Source organism: Sabethes cyaneus, chromosome 2 (assembly GCF_943734655.1).
Source record: "Sabethes cyaneus chromosome 2, idSabCyanKW18_F2, whole genome shotgun sequence".
In the NCBI taxonomy this organism is placed as follows: domain Eukaryota; kingdom Metazoa; phylum Arthropoda; class Insecta; order Diptera; family Culicidae; genus Sabethes; species Sabethes cyaneus.
The window spans coordinates 139143557-139165646 of record NC_071354.1 but is presented as its reverse complement, the minus strand read 5'-3'; the positions used below and the strand labels follow the sequence as shown (position 1 = coordinate 139165646).

The window sequence follows — 22090 nt, the reverse complement described above, 5'->3', positions numbered from 1 at the left end:
TATGTAATCTGCGAGAAATCCTTCAATAGAGCACCCCTCGACCAGTAAGTGGTAAACTAAATCTTGATGGCGCTGCCGTCTGTGCTATGTAACTCCAGCACAAAGAAATATTGATAAAGGTACTTGGATATTTTTTGATATGGTGTTAAATACAGTGGACCCCCGTTCGTTTGAACGATTCCTCATGCAAACTAACGGGGTTAGTTTTTAATTTGAACAACTGATAACCCTAGATATGCTGAAACTTGTGTAAACTGGCTGCCCTGTTCTTTGTTATTGTTTTGGTGGTTTGATTCAGTTGGCAGTTGCAAGCAGCGAATATTCATTTTCCGATCGGATTTCTACCATAATCGTTGGAAAAACGCAATGTAAAACAGATCAAACACGCTAAATCAGCACAAACAAATCGTGTTTATGTGCAATGTCTGCATAAGCAAATGATGTCATATTGAGTATGACGTTTGAACCATTTTTAATTTGCACGTCGTGCAAACCAACGGGGTTCAAATTAAAAAGTGTTCAGATTAAAAACGGTCAAACGAACGGGGGTCCACGGTATTCCAATTTTGTTAACCTGGAGAAAATTTGCTATCCACCTTTTTGCGTGCTTAATGGCGGCTAGTGGGCACAACTTTTGGAAAATGTTTAAATGCCTTTGGCAACTTTGCTAACGTACGCTTGACAGTTTTACAAGGGGGAAAATGTCAACTTGACGTGAGCAGAGTTGCCAAAAGCATGTTATTTTTTCCAAAAGTTGTGCCCACTAGCCGTGAAACCCTATAAATGTATATCTTTATAGGGCTTTAACTAGCCGCCATTAGGCACGCGAAAAGGGCCATATTTACCTGTAACTTTCAAGGTTTTGAATACGTAATGTACGAACAGTCCCTAGAGTCCTTGATCATTTTAGTACTTTCACAACCCTGCAGTTGACAGCATGCCAAGGCGAGTGTCAAATTGCTGAATATCGCCGTTGTGAGGTCGGCCATTACGGAGTGCGAAACATTGCTCAGTGAAGTGCATTTTTACGCGTGAATATTTCTTTGAAACTCACATACCACTCGTTGGAATTACTTCCGTCTATTCTGGCACATTGGAGTCCAACGTTTCCGTTAGTTAACGGCCATCAATAACACGCGTAGGGATCATAAAAGAAAACCAATAGCGCTTGTTCGGTTCACAGACGAGGTGAAAATCGAGATTCGCGACAGCGGAAAGCACACACGTAACAGCCCACCAACTAACCCTGCGTGAAACAATGGCGTCGAGCGTTTTTTAGCCAGTTTTTGGCTAGTATGAATGGATGATGCAAATTTTTTTCCAGCTTAGTTTAGCTGCTACAAGTGGCTGCAAATATTTGTTCTTCACTGATTGATGTCAACCAAACAAAGAGTAGCGTTTTGAAAAAGGTTTAGGAGTACTTACGATCAATAATAGTCGATTAACTGTGCGAAGTTCACCCAGCAACTTCACTGGTTATTAACAAATCACTACACTGTGTTCGCCATATTGAAAATTTTCCACTTGCTAGCGCACGCTGAGGCAGTGTGTGAGTGTAGGTACAAAAATTTGAGTGTATTGTGTACCGTAATTTTACCTGCTCCAGCCATCCAGAAGATAGCGGAAAACGACTTATTGGTGTGCGTGATATAGTTGCTGGATCGGAGTATACATTGTCATTCATGAAGTTATTTTTTTTCTGATGCTACCTATCCGAGCAGTGCGGTGTTTGTTTATAATAAAAGCTGATGTTTTCGCTTAAAAGATCGGAAAAGTTAAATTTTCTGAAACTGAAAGTAATATAGAAATCTTACACCAAAAGAGTGTCGTGCATTTGTTGCTCTGTTGCTAATTAGTTGCGGCTATTTATTCTGCCGTCGAGCGGCTGGCTAGTGTTCTGGTTTATCGATGGCGTCTGGTAGCGCCAGTGGCAGTCTAGCGAAGGATGACTCCAAGTGGTACTTCACCTCAGAGCAGCTGGCCAATTCGCCTAGCCGCAAGTGCGGCATGGACGCCGATCAGGAGCTTATGTACAGACAACGGGCGGCCAATTTAATTCAGGACATGGGCCAGCGATTGCAAGTGTAAGACCTTTTTTCTTATTTTCTTATCGTTCTAAGTATAAAAATCGATTACTTCGCTAGAAGGAGGACACAGCTATATTGCGATAGTGAACGGACGACCGAAGATATTATTTATAATGTTGAAAACGTATTTCACAACAGTATGGCTGCAATTGCGATGTACTTTCGGTTTGCTCAGCTTTGCGAAAATTGTTCAAATCTAGTGTAACTATATTCGTTACGTTGTTTTTAAAGTGAAATGTTTTATCATTGTAAGTTTCTTTTACTTAACTGTTACAAGTTCTACAAAGATACCTAACATGAGGTATATTTGAAATTAAAATTCAACCTAAAAAAAGCTTCGTGTGGTGTGTCGGTAATATTAATCCATCATTATTCGTTCACTATTTTGCTTATGTTGCAGATTTATTACTGTGTAGGCTCAAATTCGTATTGCGACTAGCTGCTGAAGTTATGGTGATCCTATTTCATGATTTCAAACTGACGAAGTTATTTGTTTGCATGGAATAGTATCTTGCAGCCGGGATCGCATTGTAAACAATTTAGATTTAGCATATCCGTTCTATGGACGATTAAAAGAGCAACAATATTTGATGATATTTGTTTAGCAAAAAGTTTCTTTTAGAAACAGTAGATTTTAAAGTACATACACTGCTATTTTGTGTTGGGAACATAGTATAGTACATTAAAGTCTTTTTACACGCTTTTTTCGACTATGACGCGTTTTTTCGATTCGACGCGTAATACATTTTAACATATTTTCTTATTTAGGTAGTTGATTTATTTCACTATTGTGATGAGTGAAATAAAACGCTGGTCATCAACTGTACACTTGAAGTATCATTGAGTCAAAATATACGAAATGTTATATTCCGTCAGTTTCGAATAAATTCCGTAAGCATCGACACAATTCATTGATATCATGCACTTTCATAGGGTACCTGACTACTACTTAGGATATCAACTTTCTCTAAGTTCAATTGAACCTAGGAAAATAATTTAATCTAGTTTATCCTAGGTTTTCTCCAAAATTTCCGCAATGTATTAAAAAACGGATGGATTTTGTTTGGGCCTTTAGGGTGAACATCGATACCCTTATCTAAAAGTGCCACTTTCACGTTGAGGCCTTGAGGTTAAGTTGACAAGTCACAAGTTGTTCGACAATAACTGTCTGAATTCTGAACTGTGTATCCATCTCCAAGTGACCTTAATCCCTTTATCACTAGTTGTATCCAGACCCATTTTAATATAGATTTAATAAAAAAAAAACAAAATAAAAAATAAATTCATGAATACTTTGATAGACACAGTAAATTTTGCTGGCTATAAATGCACAGAAACATTAAAGTTTACCAGTCTGACTAGAAATAGCCATAAATTTGGTATAATTCTTATTTCTAGCAGTATGAAGCCGGGGTGGGTCTTCCAGGGTCGAGCCATCTAAAGTCTGGCTGAAAGTTAATCTCGGTACTTATAACTCCAGACTTAAGTGTCGCAAAAAACCGTAAATTACTCGATTGCAGTACTTTTATTCAGCTTTAAGTTTCACAGTACAGTAGACTCTCGGAAAAGTTAATCGATTGGGGAATGGGTCGATTAACTTTTCCGAAATATTAACTTTTCTGAGTAGTCCTAAGAGTCATCGAAAATGATAAATACAAAAGCGAAAAATATATTCTCGGATACAGGATATACATTTTTAGGAATCTGGAAGTTGTAATGTAAAGAAATATGTAGCAGATCCTTATGATTTACCTATTCTAATGATAGTTAGTTCCTTTCAGTAAATTTAAAATAGTCGGTTATTCTAGTTTACTTTTGATTTTTCGTAGTCTACGACAACGTTTTGACAATGTTCGCGCTTATTTTTTGATTTGTACTGTTCCTTCTTTTGCATTTAAAATTCAATCTGAGATGCCGCTTTTCCAGTTTGTTATGAAAAATCCTGAAGCAACTATGTGGCCGTATTGAACTATTACTACAACTGTCCGGTACAAGAGTTCAATTTAATCCCAGCTATGATGATACTCAGTATGAAGTTGTGGAAAGGCGATAATAAACCGAAAAATGAGAAATAAAGATAAAAGGAAACACACGCGTGTGAATGAACGCTGTGGACAACCAATAAATTTAAACTCTCAGAAAAGTTAAGCCAAAAATTAACTTTTTAGAGCGTTGCATGAGAGCTAATATTCGCTTAACTTTTCTGAACAATTAACTTTTCAGAGAGTTAACTTTTCCGAGAGTCTACTGTATTACATTACAGTGCATTGCATTTGTCTGGTTCCTCTATTTTCCTGGTGCTGGTGGGGTTCTTGAGGAGGACAGACTTTACTGCATAATTGTCCGACATCCCTGTGACGTGGTCGGCCCACCGCAACCTCCCGACTTTCGCCAGATGCGCGATGTAAATCTCCCCGAGTAGTGCCTGTAGCTCGTGGCGCATACGCCTTCGCCATGCTCCACTTACCGTACTCCACCAAAGATAGTACGCAAAACCTTTCGTTCAAATACAGCAAGTGCACGCATGTCTTCCGTAAGCAAAGTTACTGTCTCAAATCCGTATATCCGGAAATCTCGATGAATGCGTCGTTGAATCTCCTTTCTCGTGTTGCCGGCGGTGCCCAGAGATCCCAAATATATGAACTCATCAAGCGTTTTCATTTCATCATCATCAATGATTATTTGTATATTATCATTATTTCTGCTCTTTCCGTAAAATAGCGTAAAATTCTGATTCGGTTCAGTCTATCAGGTTTTGAAAATTCTTCCAGCACTACTTTTAGATGCCATGCGAAACAACATTGTATGTCTGCTGATGTAAATGATAATATATTACATTAAAGCACAATCACACCTCTTGTCGGATAGACACAGTCTTTGACAGTTGCACGTAGTACTAAATTCGATGCTTAATAAATTGTTCCTTATACTTACAGGCGTAACTGCGTGTGTTTAACTTAACTACAAACTACCCGCGTCTCGAATAACTTTTATGCTATTAAACCGGATGTCCAAACAAAAATATCAAATATTAGTCAACGAAATTGTAATATTTTTCACTTGCCCACAAAATAATCATATCGGTTTGCTTATATTTTACTTATTTGTTACAAGCTTGTATGAATTTAAAGCAGAACAGAACATGCATACCATACAAAAACGCAATTAGTTCTTCTTCAATGAATGTCTCGAAAAATGCAATTATGAAGATTAGCATTGAAAATGTATTGAGCGTCTTGTTATCCATACCAAAATTATAGGGAAATCTCATCCTGTAACATGATTGGATGGATGGTTAAGACGACACGTTACAAAAGCGCTTAACGTACAGATCGTGCTTCTTAACTAGTGAAGGTTGCGCAACCATAATTATGAGCGCAGGACTACAGTATTCGCTAGAAAACGTCATGAAATATGACGAAATAAAGTAAAATTAGTATGAATGAAATCTGGGTTGTTGCTGTTTATTCGTTGTAGTGGTATATCTCCAATCTCGTGGTAATATTGATCTGGTGAAGGTCGTCAAAATTTCGAAAAAGTTAATTGAAAATTAAGTATTTGGCATTCCATGGTCTGTTTCTTATCTTTTCATGTTACATGTAATTTTGATACAAGCTTCTTCCATTTTCGACGCTGGTTTGACATTTTTGCACTTAACCTAAATGCCCATAACCTTTTTATCTTCCCAGTCCAGGATTTTATTAAAATAAAGTTTGTTTTTAGATACAGTTAGATTGACAAAATTCTTTTTGAAACCAAACGGAAATAATGGAAAAACGTCGAAAGGTGACCCAAATACGTCGAAATTCCCCTACACATAAGTTTTCTAACTTCACAGAATATTTTGAGTATTTTCCAAAACTCATCATTGATTTGTTAGTGAAAGGTTATGGTGACTGACGACGATAAGTGCTCCGCTCAACTTATCTATCATGTGTCCGACTTTTATAGTGTTCTTTGGCTAATTTATTGTTGTAGAGTTGAACTATGTATTCGCCATTGTTAAATTCGGGTTTAAAATTGATGCTCAAAGATTAAAAAATCAGTCGCAACAATGCGTCCATCAGCCTAGTGCCTATCATATACATATCAGTCCCATATGAATTTTCACTATTTTTGAGTTAAATACAAAGATCGTTTGTTTTGTTTGTTTGTTTGTTGTGATTAATCTTATAAAATATGGTATATTTTTTGGATAATTCCATATAAGAAAAACATATGTGAGTATGTCAGTAGTGTTTCAATCGTAATTTGCCAAAGTTTCAATCGTAATTTGCACTGGTTGCAATCATTTGGAGTTGCTTTATAGTAAAGGACATTCAACTTCTTTGTTGGCTATCATGCTTTACGCTGCTGTTGTAGTGGAGTTGATAGCATTCTTTTCCCAATACTATTTTCAAAGCAAGCCGATGACTAAGGTTTTCAACAAAACTGTATTGTTTATGTGAAAAAGCGTTTAGAAACAAGTGATTTATTCGTCAAGTTGCTTCCGTTGACTTTAAAAAGGTATGCGAGCAATAAAAGAGCTGGAGTTGCCACGTACATTTTTTGCAAGCCTTCCGCTGTACCAGCAATCTCAACAAACATTTTATGTGAACAGAGCTTTATTCAACTTTTATACAACAAACCTACAAAGACTGGACACACAAGATTTGTGCTGAAGTTTTAAATTGTTCTAGGATCTCTTTTTTCTATTGATGCAGGTTTTATGATGATGAATTTATGATGTCCGAACATAGGGGTCCTAAACAGTTTTTTCGATTTGAGCTAATTTGAATACAAAATAGAGGAAGGGCGGTAAAGACAGACACTGCGGGAAAGACGGACACTTGTCATATTTCATAAACAATAATTTTTTGAAGCAAATCAATAATGATCAGGGATGGAAGATCAGTGATTTTGATAAAATCTGTGAGTTATCGCCACACGCACAGATCACGATCCGTACATCATGACAGTGAATCTTTAGCGTTGTTCACAAGATTTTGTTCTCTAAACAGTTTCAACAGTCGATCACAGTGTTACATCTTACCTAGCTGCGAGAAAAAAGGTCACACATGTTGTTTGTATTGTGAATCATACGATGCACACAACCAATCGTCTGTTTCTGTTATAATTTTCAACGCAATCATGCAATGAACATGATTTGACATGAGGTTTGTCATAATCTGTACGGATCGCGACAAACTGTTTGTCGCTTACAAGTAGTGATATCAATGAATCTGAATCTGATCGCATCTATGATCTTGATTGCTAGAAGCGATTTTTTTCCATCCCTGATAATGATAAATGTTTGTATAGACTAAATGAACATTTTTGAATTAAATTGCCGATTTCTAGCAGCGCAGCTGTCAAATTTATAAGCAAATTTATAAGCAGAAAAAATGCGTGCATACGCTAACCGATGTAATTTTGTGTGTGAAAAAAATAGCTGGTAAAGCGTTAAAAAACGACATATTTATGCTGTATCGACTGTATTAGTTTGCTGTATTAGTTTGATCCTTCACTGAATATCCATTGGAAGTCTGGTGAATTTTTGAATATTCAGTAAAAAGTATTGAAGTTTGAAAAAATGGTATCCAAGTCGGGAAAGACGGGGTTTTCCCCAAACCACTTCTTACCTAAATACAAGATGAAATAAACATAATGTTTATAATTTCAAAAAAAGCATAAATTTTGGAAGAAATTTCCTGGCACACGTTGTAACTAGGGTAAGGAACGAGTTAAGCAGTGTTACCTATTTTAATCAGTTGAACATAAATGATCCGAAAATGCACTTTTTTATTCATATTTTCAAAATCTTTTGATAGGATCATCTTCACAAATCACTTAACCATACATTTGATTCCCACAAACACAATTTACTTGGTTTCCGACAAGAAATATGATGAATTAAAAATTGTTGTCCAAAAACGTATATTTTTCAGCTGCTCTTCAGCAATCGCCACCTCGCTACTAACGAATTCATCAAATTTTCAGCACTGATTACAACCACTCTGAAAGTCAAGCACTCAATTGTCACATACCATATTATTCAGTCTCTTTTTTTCTATTATCTAAGGCTTTGTCACTAGCCAAAAGTTTTATTATTTTCTAACAAAACTGAAAACAAATTCTGAATTGACGGAACCTGTTCACCAGTAGCAGCAGCTGCAGCACAACTGATGAACTATCGTGTTGCCAAGACACTGTTTCGGTTCTGGAAATAAGAATTTTATGTTTGAAATTAACTGAAACCTCCTATGGTGAAAACGTGGTTCAATACTTTCAAGAGAAATGTATGTTCATAATTAATTTTTCTTTATTAAAAACAACACAAAAGACAGCTTTTTCAATAATTTTCGAAGATTTTCTCAGTGATTTAATAAAGCAACGATGTGTTTCAATGTTATTTGCTTTGACAACACTGTTCTAAGCGGATCGTCTGTACTGCTATATGTTTACCTCTTTTGTTCTCCCACCATCCTTATGAACAGCGAGTTAGACGTCAAACTCGCAGTTTCCCATAAGAACACCAGAGAATAAAAGAGACGACGAATACCGTTTGCCGAACGGTGCGGTGAGTGTATTCCCCGATAAACAATTTAGACAGATGGCATTTTACGCATCTATGCCGATACGCTATGCCGATTACGCATCAGATGCCGATTAGTAGGTCGCGGATAGGAACGCGAACTTACTGAATAGGGGGAAAAGTTCGAGGGATTTTTTAACGGGACGTAAAAAAATTCAGATTTCAGGATTGCTTAAAACAGCACCTTGCGGGTGAAAATGGGTTCGGTGTGTTCAAAATTAGTTCCACCGCTCCAACTTTTAAAGCGAAAAATCAAAAGTTTAGCTCAACAATAGTGTCTTCCAATGGTAACAGCTTGAAGAACTAAAGATAGCAAGAAGATTGGTATGCTGATATCCCCCACTTAGTCAACCCATCGCTTGTAATAAGGTAAAACAATCAGTGACCCGCTTAGACTGCTTAAAACTAGTTCTTTACCCTATATTAGACAGAGACTCAAAGATTCGATTTGTATGAAAATTGCGATCAATACAGTTATATTTAAGTAGATATTGAGTCTAACCCTTAACGTGTCCGTCTTCTTATCTACTTTCAAAACTAACCTTGCAGCGTAAATTTCGCTGCTCTGTATTTTTTGTTGTTGCTTATAATGTGTTTCTCCATATTAACCCTATCTGTCCCTTGGTAGCACAGGTGCTCCATGACTTCCGGTACTAAAATCGGCCGTTAGTTGTGCATTTTCGCATGATCAGAGACTGTAAACCATCAAACTACCCCTGGGAGAGAGAGGGTTAAAATGAAAATAGATGCAATAAAGCCGGTAGTTTTTGAGTTTTGTCTGAAAACCTAAAGTGTCCGAGCATATAGGACTTCCTCTTATAGCGTAGTTTTATACATAAAATGAGCGATTTTGCAGTGTAATTCCGAATTTGGATGACTGGGAGAGTGCATATGGGAGGTCATCCGAGATAGACCAAGAAGAGTTTTTCAAGAGTTTTTCTCGGTTTACTTGCTTACTTAGTTGGCCTTACCTCTTATGACAAGGCCGGCATAGCAAAATTCTTCCACATAGTTCGGTCCTTGGCAGCTGGTCTGCAGTTCCGCGGGCACCCAATGCTCGTCAGATCTCGCTTGTTGTGCCCTTCTTCGTCTTGTTACTACCGGATTCGATGTGAAGACCATTCTTGTAGGATAGTTGTCCGACATTCTAGCAACATGTACTGCCCAACGTATTCGTTCTGCTTTAACTACTTGCTGAATACTGGGTTCGCCAAAGAGACGCGCGAGCTCGAGGTTCATTCTTCGCCTCCATACACCGTTTTCTTGCACGCCGCCTAAGATGCTAAGGTACCCGCCGTTCGAAAACTCCGAGTGCTCGCAAGTCCTCTACTAGCAGTTTTCACGTTTCGCGCCCGTAGAGGACAAACGGTCTAATTAGCGTTTTGTACAGTGTGCACTTTGTACGGGGACTCAGATTGTTCGACCGCTGCCGTGTTTGTGGAGTCGTTCCGTGGATTATCACGTCCTCAGATTATTACAGTTCTTCCCAAGCGGGCCTTGTCGCGCTCGGTCCCGCCCGTAAGCTTATACTTCGTTTTAGATATATTTATCTTGAACCCATTTTCGTTTTAGACTTTGTTTTAGACGTATTTATCTTCAACGCCTTCTTTTTACTATCAACGACGTATATACAAAAGACAAAACTTTACTTTGGCAATATTGTAAATAATTACTAACCCTTTAAAGGCCCCAAACACCACTTTTTCATATTCCGCTTGGCTGAGGTACAGTAATCAAAAAAGTAGAATCGAAGCGAAAGATTATCCAAGTCTAATGGTAAACGAAAGCAATACACTAAAGGTGTTTTTTGTATGCGCTTGTTACCTCGACCACAACATTATTGATCCATTATAATATTACCCGGGTGTCAATATTCTGCACTGCATTTCTATGGTTCATCGTTATTGAGTAAGCAATAAGCTTATATTTTTTGTGTGCTTCTGTGTATGAAAGGTTTACCCTTCCTTCGAAGCATGCCCTACTATACCGAGTCTGTTTCGTCTCGTTATTGATGACACTCATTAGCGAGTCCTCGTCAGGTTCGGGACACTACTTCAATAGGTCCTCATGATCAGTACACTAACTGTAAGATGTAGAACTCAAAAAAGCATGAAAAAAGGGTAATGAGGGGTCTGAGAATAAAACCACGCTTAAGTAACTTGACATAAAATGGTCTTAATTCTACTAAAACTCAGGCCGACGACCATTGGTTCGTCAAAGCAGACTCGGATCTTTGCAACTACGGAGCCACCAAGGGCTCCCTTTCATAATATCCCTAGAGTGTGGAAAGACGTGAAAGTGAAAGAGCGAGAATATCTATCTTATTTGAATATCTTCCTTGCTAACAGTGTTTAAAGCGGCAGATTAAATTTTTGTTGATTAATTTTTTTTTTTGTTTCTTTCATACGTTGCATCTCTCATATGGAAACAGATCACAACTATGTATAAATACTGCAATTGTGTACATGCACCGATTCTACGCATTCCATTCCTTCACACACTTTCATCGTAACAGTATAGCGGCGGCGGCGCTTTTCCTTGCAGCTAAGGTGAGTTTAGCTATATCCTTATAGTTAAATGCGCCTTAACCTATCTTAACATTGATTTTTGGCTATCCACAGGTGGAAGAGCAACCCCGGAAACTCGAGCATATTATCAAAGTGGTGCATATCTGCTTGGGCCTGGAGGCTCCTGATCCGCTAAAGGAAAGCTATGCGGAACAGGCACAGGACCTGGTATTCAATGAGAATGTTCTACTGCAAACGCTCGGGTTTGACGTGGCCATCGATCATCCACACACGCACGTCGTCAAAACATGCCATTTGGTTAAAGGTAAATTGACACATACCTTATATATCAGTTCGGCAATTATAACTATAGGTCAATTTTTTTACGTTCTGTGCAGCTTCCAAGGACTTAGCTCAGACATCATACTTTATGGCTTCTAATAGGTGAGGAACCAGTGGATATTATACCTATAATTACTTAGTAGTAGTCTGATAATTACAACGTAGCAATAGATTCTTTCTTTTTTTAAAGGTTTAGTAACAGTAAAGGTTATATATTTATTACAGTTTACACTTGACGACCATGTGTCTGCAATACAAACCAACTGTTGTGGCCTGTTTCTGTATACATTTAGCGTGTAAATGGTCCCGATGGGAGGTTGGTAACAACAATATTTATATTGATAAATAAAACGATTTATCTTCAATTGGGAGTATTGTTAATTTTTGTTTCATTTTCGATTCTTCAGATCCCCCAATCGAACGAAGGGCGTCATTGGTTTCATTACGTAGACAAGTCTGTCACGCCGGATCTGCTGAAACAGCTTACAGACGAGTTTCTTCACATCTTTGATCGCTGCCCAACACGGTTGAAGAGCAAGATGAAATCGATACGCGCTGACCAAGCACAATCGGTAAGTTATCTCGTTTTACCGCCCAACGATCAAATCCAGTGATGCTAGTATTTTTTTACGATTATTTTCTCGTAGGACGATACAAGCCGAAGAAGCGCAAGCAGTTCCTCCGGCATGCCAGGGTCCTCGTCTATTTCACGAGGCATCGACGACGCTGGCTCGTCGTCCTCTAGTCATCATCGGTCATCGTCGCATTCACAACATTCGCACTCTAAACAAAGCTCTGCTAGTGGTAAGAACTATTGTTTTATTTTGCATGCTACTATTGCTTGGTTACTGGCAAAACTTTGAGCAGATAACGTATATCGCAACTCATTTGAGATCATGTTGTTTAGATAAATTAAAAAAGTTAAGTCATGTTGTTTAGATAAATTAAACCGTCACAACATTTTGAAACAATCGCTTGAACATATAAAAACAAGATTTAAAGTTTGGTATGATGAAATTGTTCTACAAATTTTTTTCTGTGTTCTACCAACAGGTGACCCGATGCTGAAAACATCACAATCATCATCATCGTCCAATTCTAAGTTGTCTTCATCTTCGTCCAGTAACTCCCGCTCCCGCGATCGTCCTTCCTCTTCATCATCACAACAGCAGCAGCAACAGCATAATCAACCGCAAACGCTTACAAGCAGTAGTGGTCATTATGGCTCAGGTGCTGTAATTGGAAAAATGCAACAGCCGGTACAGCACCACAGCAGCAGTCGATCCGGTGGACCTTCCCAATCGTCGTCTTCATCGTCGGTGCGAACCAGTTACATGCATGAAGGTATACGAGATCCTAAAAATCGCATGATGGCCAACGTGGCAAGTTCCTCATCATCGATACAAATGAATCCGTACAATCCAAACAAACTGGATCGACACAGTAATCAGAAAAACCAATCGATGCCTCACGGTGAAGGCAAGAGTACGAATAAATCTCAAAATTCCATGGCGGCGTCACTTTTCAGCAACAATTCTGATATGACTTCGCGAATGTCATCTTCTTCCTCTATGATGAAACAGCCTCAGGCTCCATATGGATCGCACCCTCCTAGTTACAGCCAATCAATGAGTGGAAGAAGTAACATGCCTTCAGGTGAATCAACTTCCGTCCCTAATCAACAACAGCAACAACAACAACAGCAATACAAAAACCAGTTGCAACAATTATCAAGCAGTTCAGAGTCGTCCTTCCGCCTTATTGACGACAGTAACCGATTAACAGATCCAATGCAAATTTGCACACCTCCCAAACAGTCGAAACCATCGTCGATTTTCAGCCCGGACTGGAAGGATACTCAGGTAGAGAATAATAGTTCTAGTGTGGCAAACACAGTCTCCGCAGGCGGCAGTGCTGGCAAAGCTCGCCCACAAGCTCATCCTCCGGGTCTGGTGAAACATATTAAAGAAAGTCCCAGCAGCAGGGAAAAGAAACCTGTGTTACCATTGTTTTCGGACCAACAATCCCAGCAGCATAAGCAGCGTTCCGAAACTCCTAAGAAAGAACGACGCTCCGATGCTTCAATGGCTTCCAGTGGTAACCAACAACTGAAATCGGCTGAGAAGAAGACAGCTACCTCTTCATCAAGCTTAAAAAGACCTATTGAATCTACACAATCTGTCAATAGTATATTCACAGGGAATACTACTCATACGTGCGATCTACTCGGTATTAATAAACTTCCTACTGCTGGCCAAGCACCAACGAAACGACCACTTCCTAATAGTGAACAAATTCGCAACGACGACGGTACTGATTTTCGGGAATCGAAAGTACGGAAAGTGGAAGTACCATCACCTTCGGATCAGCTATTTGCTTCGACGTTCGATTTAGCCAATACCTTTGACAAACAAGATGATGGATTCTCTCTGTTTTCATTTAACGACCCGGGATCGCTGCTGTCGCAGCCTTTATTGAGTGACTCAAAACCAATTACGAGCAGTAAGAGCAGTTTCTCTAGTACGGTGAATGGCATTGAGACCAATCCTGCACTGGTCAGTAGTTTACTGAAGGAAAGTCTTTGTAGTAGCGAAAGTAAATTTGGCACCCTCACTAGTAGTAACACTAGCAATAGCAGCAGCAGTTCTACTATGGCAGCAAATGCTTCTATTGTTTCATCAGCGCCTGGTTCGATAACAGGAACATCATCATCTCTGCTATCGGTGCCATCATCTGGTATTGCACCCTCAACTTCAAATATGAGTACGTCTTCGGTTGTAAACCAAATGCTCAAAGTACCTGACACAATTAAGAGTGAGCCCGCGTCTATTGATATGAATGCTCCGACGACAATCAGCGGCACATCTTTCGACCCTGTTTCGTTACTACCTTCAACTACGTCAACGGTGTCATCTGGCGTATCATCAATGCCGTCATCTGCCGTCTCCGTTGGTGCAATTACTAGCGATATCCAAACCCTTACAGGGGATATACTCACAGCTCCTTCCAAAGACGACGAACATCATCGTTCTAAGTCAGAGAAGAAGAAGAAGAAAGATAAGCACAAGCACAAGGAGAAGGATAAATCCAAAGACAAAGACAGGGAGGAGCGCAAAAAACACAAGAAAGACAAAGATCGTCATCGAGATCGTGAGCGTGAAAAGTCTAACACAACTGCTGAAGAACCTTTAACAGCACCGATCAAGATCAAACTGCCTAAGGACAAACTTAATCTTCCTTCCCTTTCGGATAATCCTGAAGTTTCAGCAAATCGCGCTTCTACTTTTGCTGCTGCTGGTAGCGGCATCCCAGCGTCATCCGATTCAGGACTGAAAATAAAAATTCCAAAAGACAGATTATCCGGGTCATCTTCACTTGGCGCCACGGTAACTACGGGTATGGGGGCAAGCAGCTCTTCAATGGGGGCCAATTACCCAGCAACAGCAGCGCCCAATCCTCTGAAACTGAAAATCTCTAAGGACAAAATTATTAGTACAGGTAGTGTCGACAACAGTCACAATAATGGCTCTGGTCATGGTCACAATAGTGGTAATAGTGGCACCGGTCTTCACCACGGTCACAGTGGCAAGAAGAAAGATCGCGAAAGAGACCGTGAGAAGACCAAATCGAGCAAATCTTCAGTTGCCACGGCTTCCGTCGACTATGCAAAACATAATGGTAACAGCAGTGGTTCGTTAGCTGGCAGCGGTGGGACGAGCGGAAACGTTGCTAACAAATCAGGTTCCAGCAAGGTAAGTGACGATTTGTCGTTGTTTTTTTGATATCGGTAATAATCGTGTAACTGTAAAATATTTTTTATGCTAGATATGATAGCAATAACGTATCTGTCATCTGTTCTGAACTAGAACGGTCTAGTACTTATTTTCGATGCGGTATTTGAATGATTGTTGTCCAAACTATTTATTTTCAACCCACAATCGAATGTTTTCATGGTTACCTGTTTTCGACCAATAATTCTATTTTCTATGAAATACTATTTTTTGTCTACTTCTTAGTTTCAGGATATTTGGGTTAATGGGTGACAACATTTTGCTCTATCTGTTTACTCGTTTTTAAGTACAGGACTCAATCAAATTGAAACAAATCAAACAACGACAAATGACGCATCCAGGAATATTGTTAACATTCATTTAAAATGAATGCATGCTCAACAAGAAAAAAATCGTTAGAAAAACAATCGGAAATTCTTAAGATTATTCAGCTTTTCACAGACGCATTGGTTGCGTTGTGCGCCTTGTATTCAATGTGATAATATGTTGACTGCCAACAAACATGATGCACAGCAAAACTATACTGTTGGCTCAAGCGTAGTAAGAAAATAGGCGTTTTGAATCGAAAATTAAACTGTTAAAAGCCAACGTCATTGTCATGAGCCGAGAAAAATGTGAGAATGGTAGCAAATAAATTACTCTTTTTACAGAAAAAATAACATCTATTTTGTCAAGTTTCTTTCGTCACTTTAAAAAACAAATCATTCCGCTGAAAGAAAATTTCCGATAATAAATTATCTGTTTTATGTGCAATACTTTTATTTTTAAAGTTTACGTGAAATCGATTCTTCTGTAAATCTAAATCTTCTTTTGTGAAACAGATTCACTGTGTAGCTCTGTCACTAAATCGAAATCGATCTGATCATAGGTAAAACGGTAAAGGTTCTTAGCCCCGCTTTTAGTTGAAGCGTACGAAAAAAAATTACAAATTCCAATACGTTTATAATAAGAGGTAAGACATTATCGACGTTCTTTAGATTGTGCAACTTGTTTCAACTTCTTTACTTTTTCTTTCCTTCAATACTGTTTCCTCTGTTACTGTTTTTTTAAATATTAGAATATACTTAAACCCGTGTAAGTAACCCAAAAATCGTGCTTTGTCGATAATAAAATAACCATGCATATTACGCAAAGACATATTATCTTCAGTGATACATCCACTATTAGCTAGCAGTCAATCTACCGTAAAAAGTATGCCAAATTGTTATTCAATATAATGTAAGGTCAAACTTCGATTTAAACCTACTAATACTATTACTGTGCCATCTACTGAAAAGATCAGTTATCGTCTATTATGTGAATTTTACCGAGTGAATATTATTATTTGCTAGACTAGCATGGATTTCTGCATCGTAAGCTTCCATGACTAGGCCCCATTCACCTCAACAGCTTCAAGGTAGCTAATTAAGTGAGGTCTGCATCATCCACCTCTGATTGGTCTGTATCGACGATACGCTCCTTCGCGATTTTGATGAATTTCCTGCTGTTGTCTTCTATAACTTCTGTAATGCTGTGTTGGCCACTATTGACTGGGAAGACATATTGAATCCTGACGACGTCAAAGCTGCTGCGCCTTCACACCTGTCTTAATATACGCTATCGATCGACACGTTCCAAAAAGAATACACCGGGGAAGTTGCCGCCGCTTCGAGTTGGAAATTTTCACATATTCCAACGATCATTTTTGTTTTATGACAGCCTATCAAACCCTTGTTACTCGGTAATCAGCTATACAACGGTTGAATAAACTGCTATTTAACAAAAATGTTTGTTGGGATATTTCTTGTGCAGGATAAAGGAAGCAAACAAGATGTAAACTATTATCGAGAAACCCACCACTGTTGAAATTTAGTAAGACCCGAAAGATCACGATGAGACTTATTGATTGCAGAAATTGATCTAAGATCCTATAGATCGGGTTGGCTCTTAGTTGAGATCCAAACTTGTTAAAATGGTTGTCACCAGGTAACAGAAAATTCGGTTGTTGGCAGGATGAGGTATTACTAAAATGAGTTTTGTGAGAAAATTGCCTCAGTCGTATTGTTTTAGCTCAACTATCACATGGTCACGTCAGTCATGCATTATAAAAGTGCAGATAAATTACCAGTCTCGATTCGCTATGAAAAATAGAGTAAACATTTCGATGAGAAAGGATAGATTTACAAAGTGTTTTTATCGACAGACTTTTCAGTCGAGTACAGAACGATTACGGGGTTAGTGCAACGATCCTACTGACTAACAGCACCGCCCTGTCGAGATTCGAACATACAACAACTGGCCTGTTAGACCAGCATCGTACCTCGAAGTTGACTTGGTGGTTACAATTTAATGATGTTGAGCTCAAATAAATCCATAGAATAAAAGGAATGGAGAGAATGTAGTATCTAGTCAGCTTAGAAAGTAGATACACCATTAGCAAACGAAAATAAACAACATTCTAGACCCGACTACACTAGAACTACGTCTAGAACACTACAGTTATGAAGCACTACTTTCTTACTGCGAGCAATAGCTAAGTGCTGACTAAAATTACTTCACTTCCCAGCGTCCAGCAACTACCACCGCTAATCACTAACCACTATATCTTGCATCATACATAGTGGAAGTTATGGCCCAACTAGCTCAGACAGACGTCATATATATATCGACTTGTCCACGGTTTTCGTTAAGATAAAATACACCTTTGCAATTGCAAAACTGCACAGACCGGGTGTTAGCGATATCCTTTTGCAATGGTTTCGCTCGTATCTCACCGATTGACAGTTGTGGGTTGAAGTCGGGGCCCATCGATTCGATAGCTATCTAGTCTCGTCGGGTATACCTCAAGGAAGTCATCAAGGACTTATGACCCTCGTAGACAGATGATTTTAAAATATACTTGCGGATTCGTTCAGCTTATGACTGTCATTTTCTTCAAAATCATCCGATATTATACAGGGAGCAATTCAGCAATCATATTTTCCCGGAAGAGACCCTAATTTAGACAGTCATTCATCCCCCGGGCTTTATATTATGGTATTTCGTGATCGTGTTAGTTGCTATAGGGTAAGTATGTCCGCCTCACATCCTAATTTGACTGATCGAGGTTACCGAAGTCGGTTACTGGTATTTTCTAAGAGCCGTTGATATACAGATTATAGAGAGAGCCCCTGGCCAGGAGGGAGCCTCGCGGGCGCCATAATATTTTGACTCAAAGCGGTTTATATATAAAGTATTCCGTATAAAGTATATAAGTATATAAGTATAAAACTCGCTTCAACCTCATTTTCACCAATTGAACCTTTCTAGAAATGAAAGATACAACTCTAAAGCATACATTAAGGACATAGATTATTTATAATTGGCATTCCAAAAACGACAATTGAACGTTAAATTTGAGCGTTATTTTCAATTTGCGATGTGAGTTGGGTGCATCTTTTTATAAATGATATTTTGGTCGCAGGTGTTCGTAAAAGTACATGTTTTTGTAAACAGTCAGCCTATTAACAAATTACATACGAAAGATAGTTGTATAATTTGACAAACGACATTAAATACATGGGTTGAAATGAAGCCGGTACTTCAGAGCGCCCGGGGCAAGTAGGACCTGTTTAAAATAAAGTGTTTCAGCACAAAGCTTCCCATCTTAATACAGTTTTTAGGATGTATCTAACATTTTCAGTTCAATTACATAATTTTTATATCCGTAAAGCTTTAAAATATAACCGAAAAGGACTAAACCAAGAGGATCGAAAATAGAAGTCCATTGGCCATGATCATATTTCCGAGTTATTAAATAAGGGTTAATTATGTCTCGCGAGATCTGAGTACAGCTACATATTCAACTACATTGCGTTATTTTAGTGCATTACTTCGTAGCTCACAAATTGTGTTTTATATTCGCCTCGATTCTGCATTCCGATCGGGCTCGTTCCAATCAGAAACGTCCCGATCCCGATCGACGTGTGTTATAGCATACGATGTATTCCGATCGAAGCGCAATTTCTGATCGGATCCGGCTCCGATCGGCATGTAGAATAGAGGCGAATCGGGACGGATCGGATTATAAAGTCGCTCGTTGTGCTTTAGAAGTAAACTGATTTTGTTACGACGTTTTTGGATGAACCATTAGGAGAAACATTGTCTTTGGTTGCTTTTTTTCAATGCTTTAATGTTGCTGTGTATTAATATACACAATTTTGTGTTATTTCATATCCTTTTTCGTTCAATTTGAATGTGGGTCCTACTTGCTCCGGTAAATGGGGCAAGTGAGACCTATCACCATGATTTTGAAAATTCTCCTTAGATTGATTTCATGTTAGTCGAAAGTTCATTTTTGTAATTAAACCTCTAAAGGTATACCACTGAAAAGATTCTGTGATGCAAAAATTTGAATATATTATTAGATATTTGAATATATTTTTGTCGTAGAATCTGATGTCTATGGTTTGAAGGCAACAGGCCACAATAAATAATAGCTTGTAATGGACATGTGAAATAGCCTAGGGCAAAATTTAATGGAATACTTTTGATATGTTCTACTAGAAAAAAAAGAAAAAATCGCTTATTAAACACTTTAAAGTTATTCGTGGCCAGATATCCATTCTCTGTCGAAAGCAACAGTCACTATTATAGAAGAGACTTAATCAGCAGATATAATGGCACATTTTTTGCCCTAATTAGTTCTAAAATTTTCTGTAACCTGTAAAATTTGCAATACTTTAACTCTCTCGATGGACGAATGTGTGCTGTCCTTACTCGCTATCACTCGCTTGGTATCATCTCTGCGCGATTTACAATGTGACGCGGTCATTTTCAATGCGTACCAGTATTAACAACTAGTACTCTATACGATTTAGTATAAAAATGTGTTCAATAATCTTATATTCCCGACATACTTCTAAAGATTCTTTGAAATTACATAAACCATGGTCAGTAAAAATATTAACCGATACTAGCAGATTGAAAACAACGACTTCAATATCATTAACTATCTAATACCAAATGCGATTATTCAACCTATTTGCAATTGGATGAACGCATACAATTTATTTACTGCTATAACAGTATATTTTATGTAAAAGATGCAGCTTGATACGAACTCGCTATAGGTATTTTTTTATCTTTTTGTTGAATGGCACGATAAGCGTCAAACTGCAAATATATTTCTGTATATTTTTACACGTATTCACGTAGTTTTTAGTTAGCATATTCCAAACTAGACTGAGTAATCATGCCGATTATTTTTTTTAGATCATTCAACAGCAGCAATACTCCATGTATAACGCCAACAGTCAAGCCGCTGCTTCTCAGGCGTCAATGCCCCACCATCCAGCTAGTTTCGACTACATGCAGCATGCACAAGCACCGACGCTTCAACAACAACAGCAGTACTTCAACCAATTTGGTACATTCAACGTTCAGCAGCAACAGCAAACAATGATAAATAGCAGCGCAATAAAAACTTCTGGCGGCAATATAGCCGCCGTACTACCACCTTATTACTACAACTCTAGTAATCAAAATAATGGTAGCAACTCCAGCAAAAAATAGTTTTTACCAATAATCGAAGCGCAAGAGATAAATGTAAAAATGTGAATATCAACTAGTTTATCGAATTATTATGTTCACTTCTTGTTAAGTTTTCTTTTCTTCATTTTACTTATGAACAATTTTTCTCCACTAATCGTTAAACCTGGAGCATCTTTATTTATGTATTGTTCCTAAATCTACAGAATAAATTATGCTGAAAAAAATTTAAAAAAATGAAGTGCTGAAATATGACATGCCTCTAAAGCAATATTAAACATTCGGTTGATGATATTTGGTCGAAAAAGTCTATCATTGACGAAATTAGGAATCTTTAAAATGTATATAAACTGTTCACAGGATTAAATGCTCTTGAGAGTCAAAATGCTTTGATACCATCGCGACCACACTTAGTAAAATATCAATTTTCGTACAGCGGCTTGATATGCCCACATAAATTGGGCTTTCTTTGTTAAATACCCCTATGTGTATCTCGGGAGAGTAATGTTAAATATTACGTATAGGTAATAATGAAACCATATGACAGTTGATTAACAAAATTCAAAAATAACTATCCTATTAGCAACTTTCAAAAAGAAAAATAAACATCTAGAAGGAAAAGAAAAGTCTAATTCTGAGAAGCGATAACTTTAAACACAAAACGAAAAACAACCAACAGCATTAACCATATATCCCAAGATTCGTGGAAATATAATATTGTGCTGGTTGAAAACTGAACAACAAAGCTGTAGTTAGAAAATATTACGTTGTATTCCCGTTTATTGTATGCTATCACTAATTATAGTGAATCTATGCGGGTGACTGACGTAGTACGTGGAACCATTAAAGGCTCATATAAAGCAGAAAAATGTCACTATAATATGACTGATTTTATCCGAAATTCCTACAAACTTCCAGTTTCACGTTGGAGAAGACGTCGGAGTGATCCGATGAAGCAATGGCTGAGTGTTTTGAGCGTCTTAATAGAATACAAAAATTATTGGCAGTAATTGAGTAAGGCTAATACGGTGATGTGGCTAATAACCTCGAGGATTCTCGATATGCCTTTTGTATTTTGGTTCCAGTTTTCGACCGTTTCTTCTACAGTCTACGTAAATGTGCAACCACAGCCGCATCAAAAGCAGCGACCAACCATCCGTGTCCATTGGTCGAAGTACAAGACTCTGTGTCCCCGGAAAAGCCATTAAGAGGCCCTATTCTTACAGTCACCTCACTTCTTTCACGCGCGTTATTTTTACAATCACCCTCACCACAGGCCCG

The 22090-nt window shown here is 38.2% G+C and overlaps 1 protein-coding gene across 1 annotated transcript; it reads left to right on the top strand.

Annotated features, from left to right (window-relative positions):
* Positions 1-984: 984 nt before the first annotated feature.
* On the top strand, positions 985-21669 carry LOC128734813 (cyclin-T2-like). The gene is made up of 9 exons (XM_053829171.1): positions 985-2084; positions 11093-11210; positions 11283-11493; positions 11567-11612; positions 11736-11826; positions 11918-12082; positions 12158-12314; positions 12564-15262; positions 20534-21669. Exons 1-9 carry the CDS (start codon positions 1909-1911, stop codon positions 20831-20833), a joined length of 3963 nt encoding a protein of 1320 aa, XP_053685146.1. The 5' UTR covers positions 985-1908; the 3' UTR covers positions 20834-21669.
* The last annotated feature ends 421 nt before the right edge of the window (positions 21670-22090 follow it).